The 17,697-nt window shown below is 35.7% G+C and overlaps 1 protein-coding gene across 1 annotated transcript in view; it reads left to right on the top strand.

Annotated features, from left to right (window-relative positions):
• LOC103259004 (bifunctional heparan sulfate N-deacetylase/N-sulfotransferase 4) overlaps positions 1 to 2,414 on the top strand; it is a 250,617-nt gene extending 248,203 nt beyond the window's left edge. Inside the window, exon 7 of the mRNA XM_008056668.2 lies at positions 2,043 to 2,414. Coding sequence (XP_008054859.2) covers positions 2,043 to 2,414 — 372 coding nt within the window. The remainder of the gene's footprint in view (positions 1 to 2,042) is intronic.
• The last annotated feature ends 15,283 nt before the right edge of the window (positions 2,415 to 17,697 follow it).

The raw sequence follows: 17,697 nt of genomic DNA, 5'->3' as shown, positions 1-17,697 counted from the left end.
AGGCAATAGATTGTTGCTGATGATATTTTATCCATTTTGCCATTCTATGTCTTTCAGTGGTGCATTTAGTCCATTCACACTTAGGCTAATAATTGAAATGCAAGAGTTGATCCCTGTCATAAGGGTCTTACAGAGTTGTTCCTGTTTGTTTGTTGTCTTTCTTTGGGTTTTGGAGTTGGCTCATGCGTGTTTTTAATCTTTTGCCTGTACTCTTGTGAAGAATGTTGTTGTTCTTTTTTCTTTTTCTTCTGTGTTCAGTACTTTCTTAAGTGTTTCTTGTAGAGGTGGTCTAGTGGCAGCATAGGTTCTTAGGAATTGGATATCTGGAAAAGATTGCAATTCTGTCTCACTAATGAAGCTTAGTTTGGCTGGGTAGGTTATTCTTGGTTGAAATTGTTTATCTTTTAGAACTTTGAAGATAGGGCTCCAGGCTCTCCTAGCCTGAAGGGTTTCTGTGGATAAATATGCTGCTATTCTAATTGGTCTTCCCTGGTAGGTAGTCTGGCCTTTTTCTCTTGCTGCTTTAGAATTTTTTCTTTTATAGCTACTTTGTTTAGGTGAATTATTGTGTGTCTGGGAGTTGGTCTTCTCATTTGTTGTCTTGCAGGGGTTCTCTGAATCTCTTGTGTTTGGATTTTTTCATCCTTGATGAGATAAGGGAAGTTTTCTTGAATGATTTCATGAAATGTTTGTTCCAGTGTGGCTTCTGTTTCTCTCTCTGCCTCAGGAAGCCCAATTACTCTTAGGTGTAGTCTCTTGAAGTGATCATTCACCTCTTGCAGGTTTTGTTCTGTCTTTTTGGGCCTATTTTTTCTATCCTTTTGACAGTTTGGGTTAGTTCTATGTTTTGGTCTTTGAGCTCTGAGATTCTTTCTTCTGCTTGGCTAATTCTGCTTTCCATGCTTATTAATCTGTTATTCATTTCCATCACAGTATTCTTTACTGCTGTTATTTCTGACATCAGTTCTTTCCTATTTTCCTCTTGTCTCTCCTCAATTTTTTTAATTCTCTCCATTAATGTCTTGATGTCTGGGTTTGTTGCATGTGGCCAGTCATTCTGGGGGCTCTTCATTGTTTGTGTTCCAGAATCTGTTTTCTCAGTGTCTGATCTCCCAGGGGCCTGTGTGAGACCTATATTCTTCTTTTTGTTTTTCTTCATTTGTGTGGTTTTTCCCCCTCCCTACTTCTTCCTTCCCTCCACGTCACCGTCTTCTTTAATTCTGTTATTCGGGGGTAAAGGGACTGGTTTTACTTCTGTTTGGTCAATCTCCTATTCTTTATGTATGCCCTCTTACTTTGTTCAGTTCTGGAGTTGTACTGTAGGTTGGGGGTGGTCCTTTTTGAAGTTTTGAGATTTACTTAAGGGGGGAGCTGTGATTCAAAATCTATCTGCAGGTCCTGGTATTCACTGACAGGTGTGTGGATAATCTGGAACCCACTTCTCACTGCCTTGGAATCTGTCCGTGCAGTGGGGCTGTAGATTTATTCCCTGAAAATAAAATATGGTTAGCAGAGGGAAGAGAATGGAGCAGACAGTGGGTTGAAGAGGGGGGTGGAGAGATAAAGGAGTAAGGGGGGAAACAAACATGTGCCAACAAATGGAGAGAGAAACCTATACTGAAACAGATAAAAACAATAGACCACAGCTACAGATGAACCAACTCCCAAACAAAAAAAATAAAACATATAGTTATGCTAACATGCAAGCTAACCAACCACCTTATTGGTGTGCTGTTCCTCTATACAAAGATATGGTTTACAGAGAGAAGAAAAGGAAGAGGAAAAAAAAGAAGAAAAATGGAACAATACAGTAGGAATAGAATTAAGTCATTAAACTAACAGAATCAATGAAGCACACTCTGAGACTTTTCAGTTTAAGTCCAATGTCCTTTCAGTTCTGATTTCTAGTTTTCTTTTCAAGCTGGTAAATTAGTTTGCAGTTAGTGTCTGTTGCCCCTGGTCTGCTGTGAAGGACAGTTCAGACCACCCTCCGTTCACCACTCTGGCCTATGTCTTTTTCAAGCTTGTTTCTCCCGTTTCAGTGTTGTTATCTTGAATCGCCAGCAGGTGGTGCTATCTCAGCTGCTCGCCCCAGAGGGGGTGGGGCCGGACAGGAAGTGGCAGAGACTGGAGATGGATTCCTGCCTCAGGGCACAGGCAGGAGACTCACGCGGGCAGGACGTCTCGGTCACAGGAGAGGTGGCAGTGATCCCAGCAGATCCTCCCTGAAGGGACTTCAAGGACTGAAGTCGTGGATCGCCTCCGGCCTGGGTGGTGCAATGTGCTACCAGTGGCAGTGGCGGCATCTGCACTGCAGTGGCTGTCCAGTCAGCTGCGATGCCCCAGCAGTGGCAACTGCCGAGCTCCATATGAAGAGCAGGCTGCAATGTTGGGGTCCGCAGCCCCCGGGGTGAGAGACAGAGACCCACTGCAGTTCTCCTTTGCAGAGGGTTTCACAGACCAGGTTGCCCCATCGCCATCTTGCCGGAAGTCTTAAAATGTTATTTAAAAAGCAATAAATCTTTAGTTAGACTAAGAAGAAAAGAGAGGGAACTCAATTTACTAACATCAGAAATGAAAGAGAAGACATTATTACAGATACCATGGTCATTAAAAGAAAAATAATGAAATACCATGAAATAATTTATGTCCACAGATTTGGTAATCTAAATAAAATGAGCCAATTCCTTGAAAGACCTAGTCTACAAAAATTCATACAAGAAGAAACAGATAACTTTATTAGACTTATATATATATTTTAAAAGTTAGTAGTTAATAACCTTTCAAAACAAAGATCACTAGGCCCAATGGGTTCACTGGCGAATTTTACCAGACATTTAAAGAAGAAATTATACCAATTGTCTACAATGTTTTTCAGAAAATAGTAGTAGAGGGAATGTGTCCTAACTTATTCTTTGAGGTTAGCATTATGCTAATATCAAAACCAGAAAAAAGACATTCAAGAAAAGTAAATAACAGACCAAGATGAACACAGATAAAAAAAATTCTCAACAAAATATTAACTAATTGTATCTAACAATATATACAATGATTACACGCCATGGCATCATGGATTTATTCCAAGTACTCAAGACTTATTTAGCACTGAAAAAATCAGTAAATCTAATCCATTACATCAATAGGCTAAAAAAGAAACATCACATCATATCAACAGATGCAAAAAAAGCATTTGGAAAAATCCAATTCTCACCCATGATAAGAACTCTCAGCAAACTTGGAATACAGTGGAACATTTTCAACTTGATTTAAAAACTATGAAAACCTAAAACTAACATCATATTTAACAGTTATAAAAACTGGAATTTTTCCCACTAAAACCAGCAATAAGACAAGGATATCCCCTGCCACCACACCTTTTCAACATTATACTAGAAAAGCTAGCTCATGCAATAAGACAAGAAAAAGAAATAAAAGGCATATTTCTTGGAAAGGAAAAAATATAACCATTGTTGTTTGCAGATGACATAATTATCGGTGTAGAAATATGAAATAATTGACAAAAACCTTCTGGAAATAATAAATTAGTCTCTCAGTCTCTCTTTCTCTCTCTCTCTCTCTCTCTCTCTCTCTCTCTCTGTTGCTCTCACCCTCTCTGCAGCTCTCTCCCCGCCTCTCTCCTACTTCCTCTCTCTCTCTCTAGAAATAAATAAAAAATTAAAAAAGAGAAAAAAAATAAAAGAAAATAATAAATTATTGTAAAAAGATTGAAATACAAAAGTCAGTTGTTTTCCTATATACAAGCAAGGAATGAGTAGAACTTGAAATTAGGAACACAATATTATTTATATTGGTACCCTGAAAAATGAAATATTTAGATATAATTATATCTATGTGTCTACAGAGTCTGTATGAGGAAAATAAAAAGACTTTGATAAAATAAATCAAAGAATAACTAAATAAAAAGAAAAAAATCCACATTATATAAAGGAAAACTCAATTTTGCCAAGATGCCAGTTCTTCCCCAATCATAATAACTGGAATGTGTCTTGTGTATATAAACAAACTGATTTCAAAGTTTATATGAGGAGGCAAAAAGACTTAAAATAATCAACACAATATTAAAATAGAAGAAATAAGTCAGAGAATTTACACTATCTGACTTGAAAATTTATGATAAACCTATAGTCATCAACATCTATGGTATGGGTAAAGGAATAAACAAACACTATAGATCAATGGAAGAGAATAGGAAACCCAGAAACAGACATGCATAAATATAGTAGCTGATCTTTGGCAGAGAAGAAAAGGGATTGCAATGAAAAAAATATCTTTTCAACAACTGGTTCTAGAACAACTGAACATCCATATGCAACAACAACTAAAGGAAACAAATGAATGTAGACATAGACCTTACACCTTTTGCAAATATTAACTTACAATGGATTATAGGCCTAAATATAAAAGACAACACTATAAAATTCCTAGAAGGTAATATAAGAGAAAACCTAGATGACCTTGGGTATGGTAATAACTTTTAGATACAACACTAAAAACATGATTCATGATAGAACAAATTGATAAGCAAGATGCCATTAAAATTATACTCTCCTGCCCTGTATGAGGGGGACCCAAAAAAATCCCAGAATCTATTTATTAAAAATTGTGTATTTATCTTTACATGTATAAAATTCAGTCACCTTTAAAGTATTTTATGTTTGATGCAATACACCTGTCAAGATGCTTTTTATCCTGGTCAAAACATTTTTTGATGTCTTTTAGTTCTTTTGCTCTTTTTGTTTCACTTACTCCACATTGGCAAAACATTTCCCCATGAGGATATTTTTCACCAGAGATCAGGTGAATAGGGAGAATGGGGCACAGAGATCATACAGTTTTTGGTCAAAAACTGCTAAACACTTAACACGATGTGAGTGGATATATTGTCATGGTAGAAGAACCAGTCACCTGTTTGCCACAACTCAGAACTTTTCTTCCACCACGCAGCCTCTCAACAACAATGCTAGCTGGAACACAGATGCCAATAGGTTCCTAGAACACTAATCTAGCAGGGGAAAGCCTGTACTACATGTGGCCTGCCCTCCAAAAGATAATTCCGGGTATTTTTGTTTGTTTGTTATTTTTTTTGGTCCCCCTACATAAAAGACAACATTAAGAGAATAAGAAAGCAAGCCATAGACTGGAAAATAATATATGCAAAAGGCACATCTGATAAAGTATTACTTTCTAAAAAATTATAAGAACACTTAAAAATCAACAATAAGGAAACAAACAACCAAATTAAAAATTTGCCAAAATCCTTCACAGACACCTCACTAAAGAAGATATACAGATAAGTATAAGAAAGGATGCTCCACATCATATGTCATCAGGGATATGCAAATTAAAATAGCAAGATATCACTAAACACCCATTACAGCAACCAATATCTGGAACAGTGACACCAAATGCTGATGAAGATATGGAACATCATAAACTCTCATTCTTTGCTGAGGGGAACACAAAGTGTCACAATCTCTTGGAAGACAACTTGTTTATTACAAGACTAAACATACTCTTGTCATAAAATCCAGTGATTCTGTTACTTGGTGTTTATCTTAAAAAAAAAAAATAGCTGAAACATTTTTCCCCATAAAAATTCACACCTTGATGTTTATAGTAGCTTTATTTATAATCACCAAAACTTAGAAACAATGAAGATGTTCTTCAGTGAGGGAATGACTAAATATACTGTTATACATCCAGAAAGTAGAATATTATTAAGTACAAAAAAGAAATGAGTTCTCAAGCCAAGAAAAGACAGAACAAACTTAAATGTATATTACTAAGTGAAAAAAAGTCAATTATGAAAAAAGTGTAACTGTATGATTTCCAGCTATTTGACAATCTGGAAAAGTCAAAACTATAGAGATGGCTAAAAAAAAGTCAGCACTTGCCAGGGACTAGGGGAGAGAGGGATGAAAATGTGGAGCACAAGGAATTTGGGGGGCAGTGAAACAATTCTATATACTATAATGATTGATGCATGTCATATATAGCTGCCCAAACCTACAGAATATGTGACACTGAGTGAAGCCTAATGTAAAACATGGACTCTAGGTAATAATGATGTGTCAATGTAAGTTGCAATGCAAGTTCATCAGTCATAACAAATATCCCAGTCTGGTGGGAAATGTTGATAATGAGTGAGGCTGTGTGTGTGTACGAGAAGAGGATAGATGGGAAATCTCTGTGCTTGTCCCTCACTTATGTTGTGAACCTTAAAGTGATCTAAAAAATAGTCTATTGAGAAAGAAAAGCAAGGGGGATGGAAGGAAAGGAAAGGGAGGGAGGGAGGGAGGGAGGAAGGAAACATTTCTGGGTTGTACATTGTTGACTTTTGGAAAACATAAAGAGCAGATGACAAAATCATATTTTTAAAAAACATACAAACAAAAAACAGTGATACCAAAAAATGAAAAATAGCTGTTTGTATGTATTTTCTTGTATGTGTGTAAACTGAATATTTCATAATGTACCCCAAGTTAATTTCCAGAATAATATACGCTCTTCTAAAGCATAGTATTTTGCCAAAGCAAACATTTTTAGCAGCAATCATAACACCCTTACCCTCACCCAAAAGACAATCATAATTAAAAAAACACATTAGCTGGGCTCAGTGACTCAGCCTGTAATCCCGTACATTTGGGAGGCTGAGGTGAGTAGATTGCCTGAGCCCATGGGTTCGAGACCCGCCTGGGCAGTGAGACCTCATCTCTATAATAAATCAAAAATTAGCCGGGCGTGGTAGCGCATGCCTGTAATTCCGGCTGCTTGGAAGGCTGAGGTGGAAGGATCGCCGGAGCCCAGCAGGTTGAGGCTGCGGTGACCGGAAGTGGCCACTGCACTCCAGTCTGGGCAGCAGAGTGAGACTCCAACTCAGACTCCAACTCAACAACAACAACAAAAAAAACCACATTAGTTAATATACTTTTTCTCATCGTACTAAAAGAAATACAGATGAATGATTTCAAAGAATGAGTCAGAGCTATATCACAGAGACAGGTGTCCATAGTTCTCAATGGTTAAATGGTATCAAATCTTCTAATACCTTGAAAATTTCATACCATAATCCCATTGATATGAATATATGAAGAGATTTGATATTGTTTAATTATTCTTCATATTAAAATCACATTCTTAACTTATTGCTTTGTTAAGTTTTAAATACAAGATAATGAATTCTTAACGCAAATCTGCTATGCAGACTTGATAGTTTTGAAGATCTGGAAGCAGATAGAAGAAACATGTCAGCATGTGCAGTCTCCCCTTCAGTTCCCTCTGATCTCTAGTATACCCATTCCTTTTATGATTATGATTATGATTATGATTATTATCATTTTATTATAAAGATGCGGGATATAATTCAGGGTTAGGTATGCAAACGTTGATTATGCAGGCACCCTTGTTGATGAGGTATGCCCCTCCCTTCCCTAGCAGTTTCCCTCAGCTGCCATTTCCACCCCCCACTCCCACTACAGCCAGTCCCTTTCTTATAGTATTATAATTGTTCAAGGTCCGCTTATGAGTGAGAACGTACGGTACTCTGTTCTTTGTTTCTGTGATAGATCACTGAGTATGATCGACTCTAAATCTATCCAAGTTGCTGCAAAGTCCATACGTTTGGTTGCATAATATTCCATTGTATATATGTACCGTATTTTTTTATCTAGTCCAGCTTCTATGGGCAACATGGTTGGTTCCATGTTTTTGCTATGTTTGTTTTCTATCTCTATGTACACACACACACACACACACACACACACACACACACTAATAAGTAATGAATTAGTTGTGGGAGGCACATTGTATGTGAAAGAATGTACTTGTACTATTAGCAAAAACTTAAGTGATAGAGTTGTGAAATAGGGATTGTTTGGTGTCCAAAAGTGTTGGTTGCTTAGGTATAATTCTCATGCAAAAGAATAATAGCAATTTTATGCCTCTTGAAGAAGAAGTAAGCAGAACAACTTGCTACAACTACAAGGTTTATATTACAAGGCTTAAAATAAGCAATTTTATTCACTTTTCTCTATGTGTGCTATATTTTAGAGCACAAGTTGTTAAAAAACAATTAGCACAGAAAAATGTAAGCAGACTGAAGTACAAAGTAAATTATTCACAATATACTTAAGTAGAAATTATGCACATGTGTTGCCAGATAATAAATAAATATTGAGTGATTATAAATATCAATATGCTGGGGAATTTGCAAAATAGATGAAACTCAATATCTACCTTCAAGAAGCTTGTAATATAATAAGAAAAATATTTGGTATCACTAGGTAAAATTGTCTATTCTCTATCATTTTTGCTCTACTAAGTGGCAATTTTATGTATTTCATCTAATATGACAAAAATCCCGAAACAACATATATGATACAGACAATAGAAGAAGAATAAGTGCTATAATTACTCACAAGGTTGGCTTGAAAAAGACATAGAATTTCCAAAACTAAAATTGGAAAGGTGAGTGCACAGATGAGGGATGTGCAAAGGTGTAGGAAAAGAAATATTGTATTTGAAAAATGGCAATAGCATGTGGTTATATCAGAATCAAGACCTGGGACTTAAGGTTAGGGCTAGTTCATGAAGAACCTCAAATAGTGTTGAAGCAACCTCAACTTTAATAAAAAGGTAGTGAAATCAGTGAACCTTTCTGTGGTAGAAAGGCTTTGTTGTAATTAATGCAGCAGTTGATCACAAAATAATTGCAAGAACAAAAAGTGAAGTTGTGACCAGACAGAAGATAGATTTTAGCAAGAAAAGTGCCGGAATATAATCAACAGGAATGGTAATGAACAAGACAGGGAGAATGAAAAAAAAGCAATGAGTAAAATGTCAAAGATTCTGAACTGGTTGAACTGGTAGAGGAACTGGCTTAAAGAAAAAAGTAAGAAGTTAAGAAGAATGTGAAATGACCTAAAGTACTCATGCAAAGAGGTCTACATTTCAGGTCGCAAATGTGGCACTAAAATTTTTAGCTTCAAAGGTAGTTGTGAGTCCTCTACTTTAAGACAGTAATAGAAGCTAAGACCTTTAATAATATTAGAAGAGGATATTGCATAGAAAGAGAAAAGGAAGATGTTATATGCAGAATTCAGCAGACTTTTCAAGGAAAGAATAAAAGAGAAAAAGAAATTGTGAACTGCGAATTTCTTTTCACTGTGACAGATGAACATTGCAAGGACAAAGGAAAAGTCAACATTGTCAAATATGGTTGAAATGCTAAGGAGAATGGAGGCCACAAGATCTGGCAACAAGGAATCATTAGTGACTTTCAGAAAGGAGAGTTTCAGTGTAGAGGTCAAAACCAAAGCCCAATACAAAGGTACTAATGAGTCAATGCCTGGGGAAAAAATGAAAATTCTCTTGTGGGAGGTAGTAGAAAGTTTGCTTAACAGCTCCAGGGCATAAGTGAGTTTTAGCCTATTTTCGAATAAAAGACTAGATGATTGTAGGCAAAGTGATAGGAAGAGCGTGTATCTTAAGTTAGGAGAAGGGAGTGAGTAATTAATAGGAAATTTTCCCTGAGGACAAATGAGAACACCATTAAGAGCACAAGGGATTAACCTTGGGAGAACTATTCTATTCTGAAGAAGCAGAAGAGAGAGAGAGAATAAAGTTAGAATTTGGAAATGCTGAGGAAGTTGCAGAAATCTCTAACCATCTCTTAACACTGCTTCTTATACTAAGACTGGAATAACAACTATTATTTCTGTTGGAGGAAAGTTTCTGCAGTGTAATCAACCTCCATATATTTAGTGAAAATATTAGTGGTGATGACTCTTGAAAGGCAATTCTATATGCAAGGCTTTGAGTGTTAATGAAATTTTACTAAAATGCCCCTCACTTCCCATTATTATTTGTTTAAAGCTGCCTTGACATTTTATTCATAACTCATCTTATAGTCACCTCCATAAATATAACCGTGCTATATTTATAAATATTCTTACTTTCCAAATTATAACCTAGAAAATGGTACAAATGTAGATTGTACAAAAATATATGCCAAGAGACTTTCTAAAAGTGAGGTTTTCATTGTTAACTATTCAAAATATGTACATGCACTAAAATAATGAAAAGACCTGTCCATGGATAAAATAGCAAGACATTTGGGGTGAAAAAGCCATGGGATTTTCAAAAAAATAGCTTAAGGTACCAAGATTTTTTCAGATGCAACTCTTGCCCATCATGTGAGTACATCATACATTCAAAAACCAAAGTTTTTTAACTCACTGTGAGCCAAGTACTTTTCTTCTTACAAGGAAGTTTCATGATGTTGGGCAAAAATATCAGAATGAGTATGGATTACTTCCAGTTTACAGATGAAGTCACTAAGGCTCTGAGAGCATAAATAATTTCCCATGATCAACAGCTAGAAAATGATGAAGATAGAAGTTAGACACGGGTGCATCCAATATTAAGTACTGTGCCTTTTTTCCTTCCTTCCAAGACTACCTCCCTGGAAGGTACAGCTGTTTTATTTGGAGATAGAACATAATATTTTTGAAGATCCTTATGATTGATGTTTGTTTTGACATTTTCTAAAAGTCTTTGTAAACTTCTATGGGGATTATCAATTTTGCCACACGTCTCTTGAGTTTTGTGCTTTGTTTCAAATAAGGCTTAACTTCAAATACTTTATTATCTAATGTGAACACAAGTTTTATTATCTCCACCAAAGTGTTCAAGTTCAGCATACACTTTGTGATCATGGGCTTCTTATGACTGGACTTAATGTATTCTTCAAGGTCATCTTCAGTCTACTCCTCACTTCTCTGTTTGACTTCTCTTTAATATTTGATAAGCAATAACCAGTTATATCTTTTGTATATCCATCACCTGTCTAGAGTAAGTGAGACTGAAATCTATTTAATATAAGATGTACTAGAATGAACAATTCACAAGTATCTTAGGAAGGCTGTCTAAAAGAATACTCCATTTTCAAAAAAAAAAGATTACAAATCGAAGTGTTTAATTTGGTGGCAGGGTAGGTAACTTTTCTTTTGCTCAAACATAGGTGCTTAAAGTTGATTTGGAAATGTATGTATGCATGTCTCATTCCATCAGGGAAGTCATTTAAGAAAGTATGATGATATCCAGTATGCCTAAATGTAGGTGTGAGGAACTGACATCTACATAGAGATGTGTGGATGAGAACCTGGAGATGGAAATAACATACAAGAAAACAGCAAGAAATAAGGGAAAGCAAAGCTTAGATAGAAATATATTCGTGTTCTGATTCGTAAAGTATCAAAAATGTGAGATAAGCAAAAATATCAGAATGAGTATGAATGTAAGATCCATGACCTATTGTAGACTCCCACGGTCTGTGCAGAAGAAATACTGACATTTTACTTCTTAGGGCCAGAAGTGAGGGCTACTCCTTGAGCTAATCAGGAAGCAGTAACAAAATTAAAGAGGTTAAAGGATGACATTTGTATGAAGTGTAAGGAATAATTTGTAGATTCACAAGGAGAAATTAAAAAGTAATACAATGTACATCAAGCTATGTTTAAGAGCCTGGGCGTAGCCGGGCTCGGTGGCTCAGCCTGTAATCCTGCGCCTTTGGGAGGCTGAGGTGAGAGTGGATTGCCTGAGCCCGCGGGTTTGAGACCCGCCTGGGCAGCGAGACCTCATCTCTACAATAAATCAAAAAATCAGCCAGGCGTGATAGTGCATGCCTATAATTCTGGCTACTTGGAAGGCTGAGGTGGAAGGATCACCGGAGCCAGCAGGTCGAGGCTGCGGTGGCCCGGAGCGGCCACTGCTCTCCAGTCTGGGTGACAGAGTGAGACTCCAACTCAAAAAAAAAAAAAAAGAGCCTGGGCATTGGAATCCCAAACTCCTGTTTTAAGCCCGATTGTGTTATTGCGAGTAGGTTATGCCATTGAGTTTTGGCTTCATCAGTTTGTCAGTTAAATTAGCATCATAAAACAGTTGCAAAGACTAGTATTTGGGAGCTACTTTGTGAGTACATTTAACATTTTAAAGCTTCAATTGTCTTCAGTAACTAAGTAAATAAATGCTTTTAAGCTTGAGCAGTACTGAATGAGCGGGTTGGAACTAAAGTGTTTCTACTTCTTAGGTTTATTATTTCTCTCTGGAATTTCTATCACTTGCAGTAAAGTTGAGTTACATTCTAAGACCTAGAAGAAATGCACAAGTGAGAGGTAAAGATATTAAAACCCCAAATTAGAAGGCTTATTAAGATAGCAAATTACATGAGAAGGATGCACCTCGTTTTAACCATCATCCAGGAGTGACAAAAAACCTGAGATTACTAGTGACAGAGAAGATTCATGAGTGAAGTTCCTCTTGTCTTGCTCACCAGTAGTCCAAAGGATGAAAAGTTAAGTTGCAAAGAGAAAAAAAAACTCATTATTTAAATAAATAAATTGTATGTGCTCCAGATGAGCAGATATATTAACAAAGATTTGAAGGATTTTTAAATGCCAAATTCCTTTAAGCTAGTTTGAGATGTCATAGAATAATTATTTAGCAGGTCTGTGTAGATGCCTGTTTGTTTTTGTGCCAACAAGCAGGCAGGCAATGCTTATACGTTTTATTAACCATAGTCTCTTCTGTGTAGCTGCAGCTGAATGTCAGTTTATCTTTGTTAATCAAAACCTTGGCACTAAACCTTATGGATAAAAGACCAGGCAGACATACTCTTTAACTGTTCTGACACTTAAGCCCTGAACTCTTGTTTAGCATTGTAATCTCCTGCCTGTTTCCTAATATGATCTAGATTCAATTACCACAAACGTGTTAATTTCTACCTATCTGATTTCTTTCTGTACAGTTAAAAAATCATTTTATTTTTGAAGTATATTAACTTTTACAATAAACAAAAAGAATTTGCCACTGCTTCCCAAAGTATCTCATATATTAGACCCAGGTATTCTTAAAAAGTCTTTCTTTATAAATTACATGATTTCTCACATAAAACTTTGAATTCAGATTCTTTGTGAATGAAACTTTAACACATTGAGGAATACTCGGTTTTACATTAACTTCTCTTGTTTCTGTGTTTCTGTTTTTATAATGTGAAAACCAAAGTGTAATTCACAATGGATTCATTGCTATTATACACCTCTTAAAAAGAAACTACCTATCTGATAGATAACTCCACATCTTCACTAAAAGGCATAACTGCTTCTTATCTTTTTCGGTTTTCTCAGCTCTCCTGTGAGTTCCTTTGTTTGCTAGGGATTCATAAAGCTAAGACCTCTCTACTCACACAAAAGTACTCAAAACTGCAATTTTTTTTTTATTTGCCAACAAATAAGGCTAAGAGATAAGACAAGGAAAATTTAGCATTATGTACATGCTGGATTTTTTTTTTCTCTGCATCACTCCTTCATTATATATTTTTTAATTTTCTTTTTGAATGAAACAGCACATTGTACCTAAGAATACGAGAAGTGAATTTTCCCATCTGCAATGATTAGTTCTGCTAATCATTGATTAAAATGATTAAAACTACATAGACATGAGCAAAATTACAAACTGTAAACAAAAAAATTTTAAGGTTTATAGTACTTCACAAATTAGACAACCCTCGACTGTATACAAACTTTTTAGTTATTTCAGATTTACAACCTGATTTGCTTATGTCACAAATATTTATTTTTTCTACACCATGCATTGCCAACTTGACATCTCCATACAATGTGAAGAATAATTTGCAGGGAAACAATAAACAACTACTAGAAAGTATTTTCTACCTTGATCTAAAGAGTTCCTTAAAAATCCAGGGATTATCTCTCTGCTTTGAGAAATTTGGTGTACACTCAGTTCCATTCACTTTCAAGAATGAAGAAGTAACAGTTACATGTACAAGCACTTCTCTACATTTTCATAAAACAGTGATGGCCGACTCCTAGCCATCCATATATTTACCAAATATTTGCTTCAAAACTTGAAAAACTATCTATCAATGACCTGAGTTTAACTCACAAACATATTTGTTTGGCAAGTATATTGTTCACCATTTTTTAAATATGTAAATTTATTACCAAAATTTACATGAAATCTTTTGGAAAACTGCATGACCATCTTTTGAAGAGTAGTTCACTAGTTCAGTACTGACATCAACATTCCCTATTATCCTAGATGTGAATGTGATCTTTCTGTTATTATGTACCTTGGGTATTTTTTATTTTTGATTTACAAACCCAACCTTCTCAGTTATAACTTGATTCCTTGCCCTTTACATGCATCTGAGTTTGTGAGTTTTTTTAATCTGTCTCATGCCAGAAGCTATATAGAGTCCAAGATAAAGAAATATATAAAATATATTCCCTGTCCAGATGTACTCAGAATCTACTGGAAGAAATAATTAATTTTAAAAATATAATAAACAGTAGCAGAACGCCATATTCAAAGTGCAATGGGAATGCAGAAGAGAAAGAAAAAAATCCATTCACATGTTGCCTCTTTGACTTTTCATTGAAAAAATATTACAAATAAAACATTTAACTCTTTTCATATATCCTGAAAGGAAAATACAAGATATCTATAAAGGTACCAAATTAAAACACAGGAACAATTTTCACATACACAAACTGCTTTGTTTCAGGAGCAGAAGGGTCATGAATATGAAAAGCGTTGAATTCTGAGACAATTTTTCATTATTAAAATTAGTGCTCTGTCAATACAAAATCTAGGTTTCAGCAATCCTTTTGTGTTGCTGCAGCTGTTTGTTGAGTTACCAGTTCCAAATGTTCATGGAGATCCAGCAGCAGTGAATGGACTGTACTTTCTAATCTATAACAGCAGACTATAATCAGTAATGGTAGACTGTCAGGGTATGACACATGTTAAACGCTCCCATCTCAAAGAACTGCTGTGACAGATCACCAAGGATGGAACCATTTTAATACTGGGAAATGGACACTTGACAGAAATGTTTTTGCTCGCAATGCTATTCATGTATTTAAAGATATTGCCTGTTGGCATGCAGATCAGATTTGTCAGCTTGGATATTATAAAACATTTTGCTAGTATAATAAAAAGACTAAAGCTAGCAAAACCCATATTTATATCAGTCTAGAAGAGAGTTGAAATAAAGGAAAAAGGAAGATGGGAGAGGATATTGAAATGAAGAAGAAAAACAATTTATGTTTCTTAGATCGCCTTATATCTACAATGCAAAACTATCACACAATAGGCTCAGCCCCCAAAACAAACTAATTTTAGTCACTCGACTCACTTTCATCAAAATTTCAGTAATTCTACTTTTAAATATTACAATAATATGTTAATATTGTCAATCATGATATTTCAAAAAGGGATTTATTCTAACATGATTAATTTAGCATAAACTGGAGCACCATTCATATCCTTTATATGACTTCTTTTTGAGAAGACAAACAAAGGCAAAAAAGAACACTTTTGAAAGAGCAACTCTTAAAAGTTCATTCGTATTAACATTATAAGTAAATATTTGTTCGGCAAGTTGTAATATAGATATAAACATTACCTCTGTTGAGGCGTTTAGGCAAAATATTTTTTGAAGGTGCCATATCACTGAGAAGAATTAGAGAACTATTATTGGAAAACATAATTATGTAATAAGTTTGTTGAGAACTCTCACCTGTGCTGCATTGAACCTTCCTTCCCACAAGGTAAGATACTTCCATAAGAATATTTTAGTCAGAACTCATAATTCTCTAGCTACTTTCAGTTATAAGGACATTAAAAATCTTTCAAGCTAAAAATGGTGATTTTAAAACCCAAATAAAGATTTTCTTCTTCTTCCAGTGCTGACTACACCTGCCTGCCTTCTTAACAACTTGGAATTGGTTTGTCTGCATACATGTGTGTTTGAATACACATACAAGTGAGTGTAAATTCATGTGTGAGTGTACCTATGTGTGTGTGAGGATACTTGAGTGTACAAAGCCTAGTGCCAGCTCTTGGAGTCTGCTTTTCTTAAGTCAATATAGACACTTCAGCATTAATTTGATTAATGTTAACATGGCATATCTTCCTCCATCCCTTGACTTTTAACATATATGAGTCTTATTTTATAGTGGGTGTCAACATATATTAGGCCTCTTTTATTTATTTTATTTTTTTTTAATTTTTGCTGTTGAATTTTTTTTATCGTATAATTCTCTGGTCTTGGTTAATTTTTCCATCTTGTCATTTACATTTTCAAACATACCAATCCCTATTTAAAGTATATATCATGTCTGATCATTTTATTTTATTTGTATTTATTATTTTTTTTTTATTATGATGTTGTGGGATACAGTTAAGGGTTAGATATACAATTACGTTTCATTCAGGCACCCTGTTGATATGAGGTGTTTCCCCATCCCCAGACAGACTACTGTTAATCCCATCTCCCTACCCCCCCATAGTTTCCCAGTACTGTCAGTCATTTTCTTATAGTATTGCCTTGGATGTTCAAGGTCCATTATATGAGTGAGAACATGTGATACTAGGATCTTTGTTTCTGTGAGAGGTCACTCAGTATTATAGACTCTAGTTCCATCCAGGTTGCTGTGAAATTCATGATTTTGTTCTTTTTTATGACTGCATAATATTCCATCGTGTATATGTACCACTTTTTTTAATCCAGTCCTCTTTTGATGGGCAGCATAGTTGTTTCCAGGTTCTTGCTATTGTGAACAACGCTGCGATAAACATACGTGTGCAGGTATCTTTTTTGTAGATTGATTTGAGTTCTTCAGGATATATTCCAAGTAGGGGGGTTGCGTCATATAGGAGGTTGGTATTTAGAGCTTTTAGGAATTGCCACACTGCTTTCCACAGAGATTGCACTAGTTTACACTCCCACCAACAGTGTAGAAGTGTTCACTTTTTGCCACACCCTCTCCAGCAACTGTTATTTTTTGAGTTGTTGATAATTGCCATTCTGACTGGAGTTAGGTGGTATCTCAGTATGGTTTTGATTTGCATCTCCCTAATGATTAGTGAGGTTGACATTTCTTCATGTGTGTGTTGGCTGCTCACATGTCTTCCTTTGTGAAGTGTCTGTTCATATCTTTTGCCCATTTTATAATGGGGTTGTTTGTTTTTTCTTTTCAGTATGTTTAAGTTCCTTGTAGATACAGGATGTTAAGCCTTTGTCAGACCTGGTGTTGGCAAATACTTTTTCCCAGTCTGTAGGCTGTCTCCCTGCTCTCTTGATGGTTTCTTTGGCTTTGCAGAAGCTTGTCAGTTTAATAAGGTCCCACTTGTCTATCTTCTCTATTATGACCTGTGGGTTTCCGGTTTTGTTCAGGAATTGGATGCCAGTTCCGATTTCCATGAGGGTATTTCCTTCATTTTCTAAGGTTCTTATGGTTTGAGGTTTTTACATTTAGGTCTCTGATTCATTTGGAGTTAACCTTTGTGCATGGGGATAGATAGGGGTCCTGTTTCAATCTTCTGCATGTGGTCAGCCAGTTTTCCCAGCACCATTTACTGAATAGGTTCTCCTCTCCCCAGTGGTAGGTGGTGGAGGCTTTGTCGAAGATGAATTGGTTGAGAAATTGGGGTTTTGCTTCTCGAATCTCAATTCTATTCCATTGATCTATATGCCTATTGCTATACCAATAGCAAGCTGTTTCGATGATTGTAGCTTTATAGTAAAGTTTGAAGTCTGGTAATGTGATACCACCTGCTTTGTTTTTTTTCTGAGGATTGTTCTGGCTATGA

The sequence above is a fragment of the Carlito syrichta genome, unplaced genomic scaffold (assembly GCF_000164805.1).
Source record: "Carlito syrichta isolate Samal-C Ts95f unplaced genomic scaffold, Tarsius_syrichta-2.0.1 Scaffold302435, whole genome shotgun sequence".
NCBI classification, from domain to species: Eukaryota; Metazoa; Chordata; class Mammalia; order Primates; family Tarsiidae; genus Carlito; species Carlito syrichta.
The sequence above is the reverse complement of the archived record's forward strand: the minus strand, read 5'-3'. Positions and strand labels throughout refer to the sequence as shown.